At 35.7% G+C, this 15,910-nt stretch overlaps 1 protein-coding gene and 1 long non-coding RNA gene across 3 annotated transcripts in view; one reads left to right on the top strand and one right to left on the bottom strand.

Moving 5' to 3' along the window:
* The first annotated feature begins 1,441 nt into the window (after positions 1-1,441).
* Positions 1,442-8,027, top strand: LOC136842462 (uncharacterized). The gene is made up of 2 exons (XR_010854225.1): positions 1,442-1,579; positions 7,895-8,027. It is a non-coding gene; the product is annotated as an uncharacterized lncRNA (long non-coding RNA).
* The window catches only part of LOC136842461 (putative ferric-chelate reductase 1 homolog), a 174,812-nt gene continuing 163,127 nt past the window's right edge, over positions 4,226-15,910 (bottom strand). The window contains exons 4-13 of one of the 2 annotated variants that reach the window (XM_067109820.1): positions 15,647-15,896; positions 13,377-13,477; positions 12,735-12,849; positions 11,516-11,611; positions 11,049-11,205; positions 9,241-9,467; positions 8,915-9,050; positions 8,269-8,492; positions 7,869-7,985; positions 4,226-6,547 (exon numbers count right to left, since the gene is read on the bottom strand). In XM_067109820.1, coding sequence (XP_066965921.1) covers positions 6,413-6,547; positions 7,869-7,985; positions 8,269-8,492; positions 8,915-9,050; positions 9,241-9,467; positions 11,049-11,205; positions 11,516-11,611; positions 12,735-12,849; positions 13,377-13,477; positions 15,647-15,896 — 1,558 coding nt within the window. In that variant the 3' untranslated portion in view covers positions 4,226-6,412. Of the gene's footprint in view, positions 6,548-7,868; positions 7,986-8,268; positions 8,493-8,914; positions 9,051-9,240; positions 9,468-11,048; positions 11,206-11,515; positions 11,612-12,734; positions 12,850-13,376; positions 13,478-15,112; positions 15,897-15,910 lie in introns of both variants that reach the window. The other variant, XM_067109819.1, reaches the window with a different exon arrangement.

Below are 15,910 nucleotides of genomic sequence, written 5' to 3'. Positions count from 1 at the left end.
CCAAACCTGCTTGCTAGAACTGAGGGTATTACAAGAATACAATCATCCCCACCCTGATCATCATATGGGCAAACCTGATAGAATGCCTCAAGTCCTGTCCCCAGAACCAGACCCCCCCTGGAATCTGTGGCTTAGCACTAAAGAATAGTTCTGCCCTTGCACTATCACTCTGATTATCTCTCAGGTCCAAACATTATCGGGTAGTTGAGGGTCCTACACACGTCCCACTATTTAGCTTCTGATATAAATCCAATCCCAGCTATATCTTTTCCTATTTATCAGGGCCAATAAATTTTAGCAAAAGTGGAAAATTCCACAAAAATTAATCCAAAGAAATATGCAGTATAATGATACACTATTTGGGACTCTTGGACTCAAACCCAGGAACAAGTTCATGGGGTTCACGAGCACCCTCACTACGTCAAGGTGGTCCCAAGTCAAGGGGTTCTGGAAGGGTAGTGTACAGGGTTGGTATATGTTGAGCTCTTGGATTAGCATAATGTTTTCAGAGGCAACCTTCCTTTTCAATTAGTGTATGCTGTTTTGCATGTGAAGTTTGTTTAAATAATCCCTGAATGCAGGTTGAAGTACCAAACATATACCATTTTAACCATTTATGATATTTTGCAAAATCATCCATGTCATTTTCTTGTGAAAGTGGCTTTTCTGTCGTTCAAGTCCAAACCCTTTTCCCCATCTCTACTACCATCAGAGCTAGAGATTGGCTTGTCTGATTCAAGTCTCCTCCTCCTCCCATTTTCCTCTCCTCCTTATTCCCTGCCAAAGGGGCAGTGATGGTCATGTACAATCCAGCTTCAAGGAATAGGCATGTATCATTAAACAGCATTTCATAGCTGTACAATCAGACTTTATTGGTCATGTGCAATTCCAACCTTAGAAAATGTCGTGCATGTTTATTAAATTGTAAAAGTCATATAATTTTCATTGTATTTTATGGGATTTTTGGTACAGTGCATTATGAGGAAAAACTTGTGGATGAAGGTTCTGTTTGAAACTTAAATGCCAGTAAATGTGTTCAATACTCTACCATTATCTCTCAGGTGCTATGACTATCATCTCAGCTAGTTCTGATGTGCAGGTCAGATTTTTCAGTGAACCCATGAATTGTAAGGCACTTAGAATATGAGGCTGTGATAACCTGTAAGATAAGCACGTTAGCTGATTTTTTTTTTTATTTTATGAATTATAAGTTTTGTGTACACCTTCGGTGTTGTATCTAGTTGTAAGTTTAGTTAGTGTGTGTGCACTTGACCATGAGACCTTGGGTATCATGCCCCAGTGAGAGCCAGTGACTTGCTGACCAATAGTGTCAGTGGTTGTTTAGTTTGTAGTTTGCATTTGTTTGCTACTGAGCTTGTGATTTTTTGGGATATATTCCATTGTTTCTTTTTTCTTTTGTTTACAGTATTGGTGCTGTTATATATTCTTGCCACTACAAGGACCTTCAATATATTCTTGCCACTACAAGGACCTTCAGGACCATCTAGTGCTTTGCAAAATACTGTACTCTTCAATTGGTGCTTCCCATTGAGAAATTCCAAGTTGAAATATTTCAGTGGTAAGTGACTTCAGTGATTATATTCCATACAATTTTCCTTGTGATTGACCCATCTCATAATTTAAGCTCACTCTGTTACAGTGGTGCATGGGCTTGGCCCACTTCTAATGCTTTTGTGTTGAATTGAGTTTTGTTCTTTATTAATAGACCTTTACATTATCTAGGCTAACATGGAAGGTAGAATGAAAGCAGGAGTTTTAAGATATTGGACAACTAAATGGCAACAAACCAAACAGAACAGATGGATAGTAAAGAAATAATAACAGGTTGCACACTGTATTATTTGATCAACCTGTTAGGTTTAATATGAATGACATGAGATTAGGGAACATACAGCCTGTCTATTGGATGTCAGATAAGGTTTAGCCTTAACTGATTTGGTAGTTCAGTAATACATTATCACAATCAGGATGGCAGTAGAATCTTTAGTTCAGAGTAATGAGAGGTTATCAAAGTAAATGTGTTAGAAAGTTTACAGGATGTTTAGCTGCAGGCACTGTGCTAGACCTGTTAAACATACTTTGATAAATTTTAGTATTTTCTCCTTTTTGACAGCATCGGTTTTGTACCAATATCAAGGGCGCAAAGAGCAAGCTGGAGTGACAAAAATAACATTTAAAATTACCGGTTTTCAGCTTTGTCCAAAGTTGCCAAGCCCACAGTGACCTATTATGTTTAATAATTCTATCATTTTTGATAAGAATCACCTTTAATCTTCAATATTGTTTGTAATTAGAAGATTTGCCCAGAAAATAGTCTTGAAAAGTTACATAGACTTGTGCAATGTCTAACTCACCAATAAATGCAATACTTGTATCTGAGTTTTTATGTCTATATGGACTACTTGTGTATCTAATGATTTTTATGGCTTGCACAGTAGTAGTTAAGCAACATAATTCTCATTGGTAAAGTAATGTGCAGTTTTTACAGACTTTCATCCATGCTTTCATGACCAATTGACAAAAACTTGAAAAATAATTGTCCTATACAAGTAATCTTCGAGCCACGGTAGAATGCTCAATCATTCAATCTTTAAATTAACATCATTCCTTGGTAATCGCACTCTGCTGTAGATCAATCTTTAAGTTGACATCATTCCATGGTAATCGCAATCTGCTGTATATCAATCTTTAAATTGACATCATTCCTTGGTAATCGCGCTCCGCTGTAGATCAATCTTTAAATTGACATCATTCCATGGTAATCACACTCTGCTGTATATCAATCTTTAAATTGACATCATTCCTTGGTAATCGCGCTCTGCAAACTACAGCTAGTAAACAGCTTCATTTACTAAAGAAAGCTGTGGTATCCTGCTAGACATCCTTAACTGATAGCAATAGATAAGATTAGCTATTTGAATTTGATAATTTGATGGTTCCAGATCTGGAGAATATAAAATTCTCTTTGACATGAAGTTTTTAGACTGGCACATGCCAAATTAACTTTTAACTTGTTCCCTCTGTCCTGTAGTGGTCTAATTTACCAGAGGCTGTGTTGTATACATGGTAGCCTGTAAAAAATTACTATAGTACAGGCAGTTCCTGGCTTGAGACATTCCGAGGTTACGATGCTTTTCAAATATATTCATCAGAAATTATTTCCCGGTTTACGACCTATATTCCGGGTTTATGATGCATCGTACGCCGATCCGATGGAAGAAATATGGCTCCAAGATGGCAGAATAATCAAAATAATTTGGAGTTTTTTTTTTGAAAAACTCACTTAAAATGAGTTCACATCATTTTCAATACACCCAAAGCATTAAAAGTAGGGTTTTCTTAGGATTTTTGGTGATTTTCGACAATTTTTCAGTTTACGATGCGCTTGAAAACGGAACCCCCATCGTAAACCTGGGGACTGCCTGTATATTTTCATTTTTGTCTGACTCTTGATAATATCCTTAAATCACTTTACTTCTGTGATTCAGCCGTAGATACAAATATCATTGCTATTACTTCTCTAGGTCTTTCCTGTTCACAACACATTGGCTTGAGGCAGCTGCTTTGATCTTTATTTATACTGTACTTTATTAACCTTTTTGGATTCCAATGACATCACATGAAGTCATACAAGTGTAGTGGCATCCCTTGAGATTCTGATGTCATCCATAGAAAAATAAATTATCCAGTTTTTATGTCAGATAGTATCAGGATGGCAACTGAAGGGTGTTGGTGGATGGATCAAATTAGTTTCCCCCCAAAGTGGCAGTTAAATGCAACAACAAACATACAAGCATGGATATCATTGTTAATGAAACTTATTGCACTTTCATGGGTATAAAGAATTTATAAATTTCTGTTCTCAACTAGCCAAAGCTAGTTGAGAACAGAAAGATACACCTTTTAGTTTCAAATAAAAAAAAAAAAAAATTAGCATTTTATTGTGATAAAAAAATTTACAGCAAGCAGTACAACAAAAGTTATCTTTAAACTCATAAGCAGTAAGCCAGAACAAGTATGCCTTATTACAAGCAAGCTTGGGAACCAAACCCCTCAGGAATCTTATATTATTATTATTATACTTGGGCTATTCAATTTTTGTAAAATCATATCACTGAATTTATGCCAGCCAAATTCACCTGAATATAAATCAAAATGTCCTCGTCCCAATCTGTAGAGCTGTAAAGGATATTAATATACATCATATGGGATACTTTTATTTGGCTATCAATAACACAAATTTCCCATTTACTGATTTCTACATTTTTTAAAATATGCAATAAAATTACACTAAGCACAAGACATCTGTGTTATTGATAGGTATTTTTTATGTCAAATGAAAAACTATCCAAAATTTCATAAGAGTATTTCATGTTTTAATCATAAGACAATTTATTTTTCCAGTATATCATTAAAAAATTCTTAGCTACAACTGTTCACTCAAGATGACAGAAGTATGAAAATTTTGCAACAAAATCTATACAACCATTTACAAAACTTGCATTCCCTCCAGTGGTGGGAACTGTGATCTGGTAAAACTATTTAATAATAACTGACAGTGAGAATGGACACCACAACAGTGCAGTTTATCTCTGAAAAGTGACGTACAAATCTTAAACTTCTGTGGCACCATTTTTTTCAGAACCTGAATGGGGAAGAACACTTCAAAGCAAGCTATATTAAAATAAAAAAAAACCTCTTTAAATCTCAAGTGAACAAAAAAAAAAAGACATTATTAGGTATAAGTTCTGTTCAAGAAGAAATACAAACAAAATACAGTATATATTTTGAATGTTCAAACACTACACTAATCACACTGAAGATAGTGTTCTAGATTACAGTTCTAGAAATCACAGTTATTGTCACAAAAATAGTTATTTTTTAAAAAAAGTGTACCAGCTTGTAGTAACTAATATTCATAAATAAAAATCTTAATTCCTACCTTAGTGCACCTTGGAAGTCAAAAGTAAAATTTTGAACACGATTAACCAAAAGTTACAAGTATAAATCTACCCTTGAGGCAGCCCACAGAAGACAGAAATATGTTTGCAGTTTTAAAGCACATATTTGGATGGAATGTAATCGTAGTTATTTTTGGCTGATAAGTAATTTTGCAAAATTGTACTTATGGGGTCAGTTTCAGCTAAACTACTATGTTTTCTTGCAGTTAGCATTGACCAATAACAAACTTTCATGTTTTGTCTTAAAAATGAAAGTTTGCTACTAATGTAACTGTAAAGTAAAATAAATGGCAATGACAGCCTTCTGTCTATTCTTTAGTGGTTAGCAATAAGAATGCATAAATTTATAAAAATATTTAAAACCTCCCCCCCTCAGACTATCACAAAAAAGGGGGGGTTTTCAGGGCGCATAGTTATTTTTTAAAAACACTAAATATTTCAAGTTACTTTATGTACAGCATATATGATTGTGCACACTGATTAAAACTTGCATAAACTATAAAATTCTCAACAACTGCACCTAGCAGCTTCAAAACTCTAGATCCTTTAATTTAAGTTCCAAGTGAACAGTTTACACATTAAAAATGTAAAGAAATAAAAAAAGTAAATTGTACTTTTGGAATGCTTAAATCTGCATTGCATTTCACTATAAAAATTAGTCCATACAATTAACATACATTTCTGCAATACATGACGTATGATCAGGACACAGAATTTATAAAAATACTTAAACTATTTCTGCACGCCACATCATGATGACCTCGTATAATCACTTCACAGCCACACAGAACAGATGTTCAAGCTAACTAACTCTGAACAGCAAGCTATCTGCCTTCCATCTATAAAAAAACCTACATTCTGTGAGGTTAATAAGTGTACGAGCTAAGATTACAACTAAAAATACTGCCCAATATGTTAGAAACAGCAAATGAATTCATTTATAATAAATTTCATAAGATATTTACAGTAATCCAGCAATGATCCAAATCTGTAGTTATTCCTGTGCTTACATACTGAGTACCGGTAATTACAATAGTTTTCAATGTGCACCATTTTCATCACAAAAGCTCTAGAGACAATGGTCTGCAATTTTCTGTGGTAATCCTTCAAATGAAGTTCCTTGAAAAGTTAATGATAATAAACTTTGGTGTTTATGTAAGTACTACTGATTAAGAGGCAATCATTACATAATTAATCCAACGCAGTACAAAAAATTCAAATGTGAAAGTCTTCTGGCTTGGCTTAAGAATTACACTGACTAACCAATTGAAACTGATGGGTAAAGTGAAATATACTTTACTTTTGTTTAATTACCATCACAAAATCCTCAGTAATCACTGCCTTTTAAAAAGTTTTATCATATATACCTTTGTATAAATATGGAAAGCCTTTTAGCTATGTATATGCATAGAAAACATGAGGTCAGCTCTTCACTTCTCCCAAAACAGAAGCTTCCAGTCTCTCAACTGCTGTTCCCCAGCAACGACGATGAGCATCAAGAGTGCCGTGATCAGCCAGACAACTATCAAATATATGGCAAGCATGGTCTTCCGGAAAGTTCCTCCCTGAAAAACGAAAAAGCTTTTCAGCTACAACAATGACTACTAAAATTACTGCTACTATGCCCACTAGGGGTGTTACCCCTTATAGTGCTCCAAATGGCACACAAGATAGTTCTAATGGTCCACAGGACTTCCCCCTTGGTACTAAGTGCACTTGTGTCCGCTTTATGCCTTTCGTTCATTTCCTGTAGTCTCTTCTCACTTAGCTGTCCAACTTCTTTACCTTGTTTCATTTTTACCTCTCATTCAGGTGAGCCTATTAGAGTGTGGCATTGTGTCTCTGCAATCTTGTTCAATTACAGGGGTATAATGTTATTAACTACTACTGCTACTACTAAAGATCTATGGAACCTAATAAAATAAACCCTCAACTCATGTGATTTGAATTTAGAAGCCCAAAATTATCTGAAAATAATTACTTTTAACAAATCTAGAAACAGATTTTCTGTCTAGATAAAAAAGGATAAAATACCATATATTTTGTTTATAAAATTAGCTCACCACCACACAGAATTGCTATATTTAAAACTATTTTTTGTAAGTTTATCTGTTCACTGCCAAAGAATGAAAAAAAAATCTTCAGTCAAAGGGTCAAGTTTTAAGGACAGAAAATTGTACGAGGGAGCTGCACTCTTAACATCATTACTGCTCGTAATGCTGTTAAGAGCAAATGCTGTGACCACTCCACATACAAGATGAATGCTCTGATGAGAAACAAGAATCATACGAAGACAATTATCATTACAGAGCAGTTACATGATGGAACTTTCTTGACAGATCTTGACTATTAATGACTGAAAATTTTACTACTGATGAAGAGATTTACAAAATTTCCTGGGAAGAGTAATCACATTATGAAAAGGCACTGTCCACTTGTACCTCAGGCATAGTGAAATCCAAAATGATGAAAGGAAAGACTGTGGGATTTCAGGAAATCACAACAGCATCAACTGATTGGACTTTTTTAAGCTGAAATGGAATCACTGGCAAACTTCAGACTGAAGAATAGCAAGCTATATACAACTGTTTAGAACAATTACTCGAGGTTTTTTAACATTCCTTTGGGGTTGTGAAGAAAAGTGTTTTATATGTTCATGACATCACTATATATATAACGTAATCAGACACCTCAGAAAGAGGCTGCAGTGTCTTGTTGAAGTAGATGAAACAGTCACACATGATTAATTTCAGTTGCTGTTTATATTTGTTTTTAATTCATATCCATCTCGTGCTTGGTTACTGAATGATAAAGAACAGTTTATAGATTTATGAGCTCTCAGCTATGCAGAAACATTCCCATAATAATAAAAATTAATATACTCACTGGAGCATCTTCTCTTTTGTCAACAGGGTGAAGAGGACTCCGACTGCCATTCATCTCTTTCAAGGGGAACACATTGTTTGATTTATCTCCTCTGGAATCACTGATGCACTGACCAATCTGAAGAGTGTAAAATTAAATTATAACCACCACTTGAACATATTTTTTTGTGTCAATTTACTAACATAGATTTATTGTCCTATTCTTTAGCTGCTATTGAAATTTCTTCCCCTCAAATTACTATGGGTAATTTGTTGTTACTGTGTATAAAATCAAATTACAAAAATTATTTTGTGGCTAAAAATCAACAAAAGTTAGAAATTAATGTGATCTCTATTAAGATACTAACTAGGTTATTCAGTTTACCGCTATACAGTAATAAAGTCAAACATAAAATACTCACAGAAAGAATGAGGTGAACGATGCAATGGAAAGCTATGAAGATGATCAGAATAAACCATGTCCACTTGGGTGCATGAATCAGGTCAAATCCAAAGAAGATGGCTGTCAGGCCCAAAATTTGGGCGCTGTTGCCCACAAACCAATGCAGCCAGTTGAAGACTGGACGCCTCTTGTGAGTGGGCTTACAGCGACAGAGGGCCATAAACGGTTGGATGAAACATAAGCCTGGAAAATATTCCAATGAATTAATGCATGAAGCTCATTTGAGACTATTTTTTAAAAATTAACCTTGATGATGAACCATTAAAACTCTTCATGTATTAAGAAAAAGTTTCACTTTAAACAATCACTTTCCATGCGTGAGTATGATTGAAGATGTGCTTTTGTCACTATGTTAAAATTTGCTCAGCTCCTGATGTCTACTGTAAGTAGGTCAGCAGATGCGAATTGAGAATATCTTCTAACTGCTATAATACATGATGTGAAATTTGGCGTCAGAAAATACAGGCAAAAGTACACACTTGCAGTATTTTATTCCTTCATCTTTTACTATTTGTATATGCCAATTGAGCTTTCTTTTATTCAAACTGAAAACTTTAGGCCTCACACGAATTGTATGGCATAAACCTAAATGAATTAAAACGTACCTATAGAAACTATTCCAATTACAGGATGAGGGTTCTCTGAAACAGGATCTTCTGTCCAGCCTCCTTCATAGATAACAATGAGAACAAATCCTGCGATTGTCAGTCCCCACGTCAAAATCATGAAAAGTCGATGGAACTGCAAGTAAAGAAAAGTTACAGTAAATATAGTCCTCCCAGCAGTATAACTGGGGTGTAATGTACCACATTTTGAAGAAAATCTAGATCACTATTAAAACTATAAAAACAATATAATAAAACAAGGTATGGTATTTTTATACAGAAGTCTTTGAAACCTTTCAATATGCTGATGAAGTTAAGCCACTTACATGGAACCACTGGTCAATGCCGCAACATTTATTGTCGAGCCAAGTCTGCTTGTAGTAACGTGCCAAAAGAATGCCACAAGAGGCAGCACACACCCAAGCCCCAATCATGAAGCAGGCATGAAGCTTCAAAAAGAGGTCACTGCTGCTACCGCCTTCAAGGGCTGCAAATTCCGTCATAGAAGAGGTACCGGCTGATACTTCCCTTGCCTGGTGATAGCCAAGTTTGTCTGTGGATAAGTGGGATGAAATTTACAATTAGAAATTTCAGGATTATATGGAGTTTACGTAAGTGCTACTGTGCACAAGTCATTTCATAAAACCCAACTCTCTTCACTGATACCACAGCCCTTTAGAACCCTCTTTCTCTAGAGATTTTGGTCTTTGGCACTCTTCCCAATCAGTAATACTCCATTGATAAAGGTCATACATCACAGAGTTAAGAGTAGCATATACGCAGATACATAACATAATATAAATACATTATGCAAGAAATTCCCAATTTAAAATACACCAATATTAATTTTTTTTTCAATTTCGTGTACTGCTTTGTTCACTCTATTTATCAACCTTTTGGCTCAAAAATATGATGAAGGAAAAGTTGCGAGATAACATTAAATGCACACACATGCTGAAATGTTATGCAAACTGACAATAAAACTTCAAAGAATATTCTTGTTGCAGCATCCAACCTTTACCAACTGACATATGTAATGATCACCCTTGGGTTCAGCAACCTAAGACAGCCCTGGAAAAAACCTGGCCTTCTCTATCAAAATTTATTTACCGGGTAATTCATAAGGTCTTGAGTATTTTTATTCCATACAGACTACTGTAACTACTTCACAGGAAAAAAACATCAACCAGTAGCGCTGCACACCTATCATGGATGAAAAGAGAACTTAATTTCTTTCTGTGTACTGTGGGAAGGGCGATTATCAGCACAACTGGCTAATTATGGATATCACGGCTGTAGCAAATACTGAGAAGCTAATTTCACAGAGACACGCCCACTAAGAACACAGCTTTCTTTTCAAAAACAAAAAACTGTTGGTAAATACTGTTAGTGTGAGCTAGTATTCTAATTTTAGAATTAACGTTGGCTTTCTAGGGAGCTTAGGGGGTTAACTCCTACGCTGGGGATGACTAGGCTGTCATCATTTTTCTGTCTAAAAGCAGCATCGTGCTTGACTACTTATTGGAATCTTTTAGCATAATGTGACCAGACCTAACACTAATTAGCCCACTATCATGTCCAAATAGAAGTTATGTATATTTAGGCTTTATGTGACGTTGGCTTTGTAAACATGGGCACCTCCAGTTTGCGCAGGATTAAAGAAAAATATAGGTCAACAGGTGTTAGGCGTGGCTTGGTGCTACAAGAAGCCATGAAACATGGCTGTGACACTGCCTTAAGATATTATTTGGTGGATGATTTTTCATCATCATAAGACTTTTCTGATCTAAATGCTTCATCTTGAGAGGCTTAATAATAGAGTGCAAGAAAAATACACAGGTTTTCTAGTTTTTGAAACTTCACTACACTTTTAACTCATTTCACCCAAGATATAAATGTTACTTTAATGTTAATTTTAAGTACTCTAACTGTAGTAATGTATAGCATCTGATATTTCTTGTGTGTAAAAACAGTTACTTTATACTGTACTGAGCAACAGCATTATGGCGTACCAAAGCTCTTTCTTCCTTTAAGTAAATTACTTTCCCTGTTCAAAAACTTCCTTAAAATCAGAACAGTGAAAATGGAAAGCAAAATACAACTTTCCATTGATGGTACATGAAAAAATACATACTTGCACTCGCTGGTCCTTTTGCAAGCATTAAGTGGAAGCGTTCGGCCTCCAAATCGAAGTTTATATTATTCACTTGAGTCAAAGCCTGTCGTACGAAAGAGCAGTAAATACGGCCATCAACACCAGCAGTTTTGATGTCAGAAAGTCCATATTTTGCCTGGTGGAAGAGAGACTTCGGTTAAAACTAAATCCGCAGCATTCACGAATATTTGCACTATACAGATAACAATCGAAGAGAAGCCTTCTCATAAGACCTCAATGTTGCTTCTTTTAATCAAAATGCAATTTTATAAATAGTATGTATTGTCATAAAAACATTATTTCCTTTAAAAAAATAATTTTATGAGTATATGCTGTTTTATCAAAAAATTATTTTCAGGTTAATTCCCTCATAAGAACTACTAATTTGTATTTGGCTTTAAAAAATCACATTATTTACAATTACAAAAATCCAGGATATTACTTACATTACTCAGTAATTCATTGGATTTCCCAACATTGAATCCCATGAGGACATCAACTGCCCCATTAATTGATGCGCAAGCCATGACACTGTCATCTCCCTGAAAAAAGTAGATGAAATCATATGTCCGGAAGGATTAAAGTGGAAAATTATCAGCTCACCATTTTTGGGTTACTCATATACCAGTCTCTTTGGAAAATTAAACAAGTGTATGGGTATAAGAAATTAATGGTTTTTGGAAGCTAATCAATTCCATCCTGTAACAGTATAGAATATAATACATAAACATCTTGAAACGAACGATACCCAATGACTGAAATAAAGCTAGTATTAATTTATCACAACTGCACAAAATAGTACAGTAATTATTTTCAACTGAATATTATTATTAGTATGGATTCACCCAATTTTTTTTCCAAAACTTTTATGTACTGACTGGTAATGATTAGTCATTTTAATTGGTCAATTGCTGATACGCAGGGTGTTAAAGATTGTTGGGAATTAAGGTAACTGGTTTATTAACCCAAAAACTTATTATTATTTCCCTTGTAGTGAAAGGGGAGGGTGCTATATCTATCTTACCCTTACGGCGTAATCGAGGGTACCTAATACCATAGTCAATATATATTGACTCTGCCTAATACAGTAGATCTGTCGAGTGTAAAAATACATGAATTTACCAGTAATTATGCAGAATGTAAGGTCTTCAGGGCACAAAATAAGTGTACCTTAGTTTAACCAGACCAATGAGCTGATTAACAGCTCTCCTAGGGCTGGCCCGAAGGATTAGACTTATTTTACGTGGCTAAGAACCAATTGGTTACCTAGCAACGGGACCTACGGCTTATTGTGGAATCCGAACCACATTATACCGACAAATGAATTTCTATCACCAGAAATAAATTCCTCTAATTCTTCAGGGCACAGCATCTCAGGAACTATAGGGTTAGGGAAGTGACCTTATTATCTGTACTAAATATATATTTGTGCTTTATAGTGCGAGGAGAGTGAGCCATATCTCTTTTTTTTTTTTGGCTCATAGTTCACTTAAAATTTCACTGAACACACAAATGACGTATGGCATGACTGTTTATAAGTGAAAATAAAAATTCATGTAATCTATACTGTACAGAATACGGAGTCATTAGAAAAACAAAGTCTAACAAATAACTCAGAAGTGACGATCATATTTTGTTTCCTAAACAACCAGAAACGTATCTCACCATTTTTTGGTCATCAGAGAGGCCAACTGCAACATAAGCATTGCTTCCTGCATCGCCCATAATTTCGAATCTATACCCTGAGGAAACTTTGGCATAGGTCGTTAGCATCTGACAACTGAAAAATATAAAATTGCTTATTACAAACGTGAAACTATAAAGGTATCGAAGAAGATAGTGAAATAAAACTGTTCATACTCTCATCAAAAGCTTCCAATCATTATAGGTTCTATACGAGCCAAAAACTTGTTAAAATCATAACATCCTAGTTTAGCTAAAATATTATTTTGGACCCAGAGTGGCTTAATAGTGCTCCCAAATTTCTTGTACCCAATTTCACTTTAAGAAAGCATTTCGTTTATCCACAATTACTCAGTGTGGATGATTGGTATAATTAATTGAGATCCACTTACAAAGGTACTTGCTGTACATGTACAAAATTAACAACTGTGGGATGGAAATGCATACCAGTTGATACAACTTCTTGTGAACAAGAAATCAGAATATTTCAGAACACTGCCATGGGGAAATTAGAATACAGTAAAACTTCCATTTGTTTCTGAGGTACAAGTTTGTTTACATCACAACTGGAAATGTCAGTTAGGTAATTTATGGTTATGAGATGAAATAAATGACAACACTTACTTCTCAGAGTTTTCACATCCTGATGGGAAGCCATAGCAGCCTTTATTGGCCTTGCAGCCGAGGTAGATGTTCTGCATCGTGTTATACAAACTTGCAACCCCCTGTGCAAAGTCAAGCATTAAAAAAACATTTCACATTTTATCATTTATTCTAATGAGGCGATTAAACCTCCCCCCCTACAACCCACCCCAGCATTAAACCCCCATCCTAAGCAACTCACCCTCTGAAACTATCAACTGTTATTTTTAAAAATGTACAACAATTCAGTGAACTACAATCAGTGTTAAGTAAATCTATGTGTGGCCAAAAAATTAAATGGTACAGCATAAAAACCAAGATATTGCATGAAATAAAGTGAAAGAAGTGTATCTACTTCAAATTTATAAACAAAAATACATTTTATAGTTTTGAACAATAAAGAACTTCTAAAATTTAAGATATACAATAATTAAAGACAGAGTGACAAGTTTACATTAAATTCTATAAGACACAGAAGTTCACAAAGATAAAATTAAGAATATCATTTAATCATTTTTATATAATAATGTGCATTTTGTGCCTGCAAATAAAAAAACCAGTGTACTGTATAATAGTGATTCAATCAAAGTTTGAAATTACAGTTGTTACAAATCATGTGACTGCAATTACAGTACATATGGCGATAAAGTATAACTATTAATACATGTATTTACTGTATTATTCAAGATATTTACAGGTTATATGCTAAAAAAATGAAAAAAAAAAAATCAGAAAAATAAAAATGAACATGATAGACAAAAGGTTTTTTAAATCTAAGTTATGCAAAAAAAATTATCTGATGATTTGTAACAAATATTACCAAAAACTTAATTTTTTTTACCACAATCGTTACATTTATGTATATTTTTAGATTATTTGTGCTGTACGCACAAATTTTTAGTGTTATGTTTTGCGAAGTACAAGTCATGGCTGTCAGATGTTAAAGCAGTGGTCTTGTGTCATAAAGAACATAAACAAGGAATGGCATTGTAATTAAAAAACATAAAACAAACCACACAATCACACATACACGCACACACACTACGCGCACCAATCATGCAATATGGGTCTCCCTCCACCATGGAAATATTTTCTATCCAAGTTTTTCAAAACTTACTTCTCAACCACTAATGGAACACGTGCATTTTGGCTCATCAGTATACTATACAAAATAAGTCTTCCATCTACCTACTAATGCATGCTGTTACCAAATCCGCGTAGCCTACAGCAGTAACAACTGAAAGCTACCTTATTTCCTTACAACTGACCAACACCGACAGACTGCCAAGGTGAGAATCAAAATACTGGTCTGCATACTGTTGCTGCTGAAGCTGACTGCTTCAATTTACCTCCACCGTACAGTTATGGTTTGTCAAACAGCTTTGTAATGACTGTTGAATTAGTATGTTAGGCTATGGATACGTGGGTACAATAATTCTGAGTAGCACAAAGTAAAATGAAAACAAATTATTTATGGCCTCTACAATATTACAAATTTACAATGTACTGTTATGGTTATCAAAGCAATATCCTAAATACACATTAATAACATCTTAAAGTAAACTGTCAGAAATATCTTTGGTAATCAATAGCTCTTTAGATAAGCAATTGCAGCACAACTGAAGCTACAAACTTTATATCATTTGACCAACAATCCTAAAACATGGCAGAACTTCAAAACAACAAAACTCATCCTTCTCGAGAGAGAGAGTACTAACTGGAGGGAGATTTTCAATGGGTACTCTGGCTGACGTGGCCTTTGGAGAGGCTGTCGTGGTGGTAGTGGTCTCAACAGTGGCAGCAGTCGTCGTCTTGAATCTTCCTGATAGACCGAACCTCCTCCTCGGGTTTGTTCCGGTGCCTTGGACATTTCTCTCGGGTTCAGGTTCGTCTTCTGCGGGACTACTCTCAGTAACACTACTACTAGTGGGGTTATCAGTGATGCTACTAAAACTATCTGCGGTGGTGGGTGAGGAGTTGGAGCTGGAGGAGGAGGAGGAGGAGGAGGTGGTGGTGGAGGAAAGAGGGGAGGAGGGGGAAGCAGGGGAGGTGGAGAGAGTTGGGGACGCGGGGGAAGATGGAGAGAAAACGAGAGTGGGAGTCAGGACACTACCCTCGCCCCCATTTGTGGCCACACCATTGTCATTCTCTACTACAGGTATATCACCATCCACACCAGGAGCATCAACAACATTGATGACAAAGTCACCGGGATTCTCCGGAGAGACTGTGTCTACTACGTCTGGGCTTACAGAAGCGGAGAACTCGGTTGTCGTGGTAGTGGTGGCGTTGTTTGTTGCTGCTGGAACGGGCGCTGGAACTGGAACTGGAACTGGTACTGGTGCTGGAGATGGAACTGGAGATGGAACTGGGGCTGGAGCCGGGGCTGGGGCTGGTGGCAACGCAGCAGGACCTCCCTGTGATCCTGGGGGGTTGGTGATGGTAACTTTCTCGGAGGTGACACCGACCCAGTATGTATCGTAGGTCTTGACAAAGGTCCCCCTGTGAACGAAACA

Source organism: Macrobrachium rosenbergii, chromosome 10, assembly GCF_040412425.1.
Source record: "Macrobrachium rosenbergii isolate ZJJX-2024 chromosome 10, ASM4041242v1, whole genome shotgun sequence".
Classification (NCBI taxonomy): domain Eukaryota; kingdom Metazoa; phylum Arthropoda; class Malacostraca; order Decapoda; family Palaemonidae; genus Macrobrachium; species Macrobrachium rosenbergii.
This window is presented reverse-complemented; position numbering and strand designations above follow the sequence as displayed.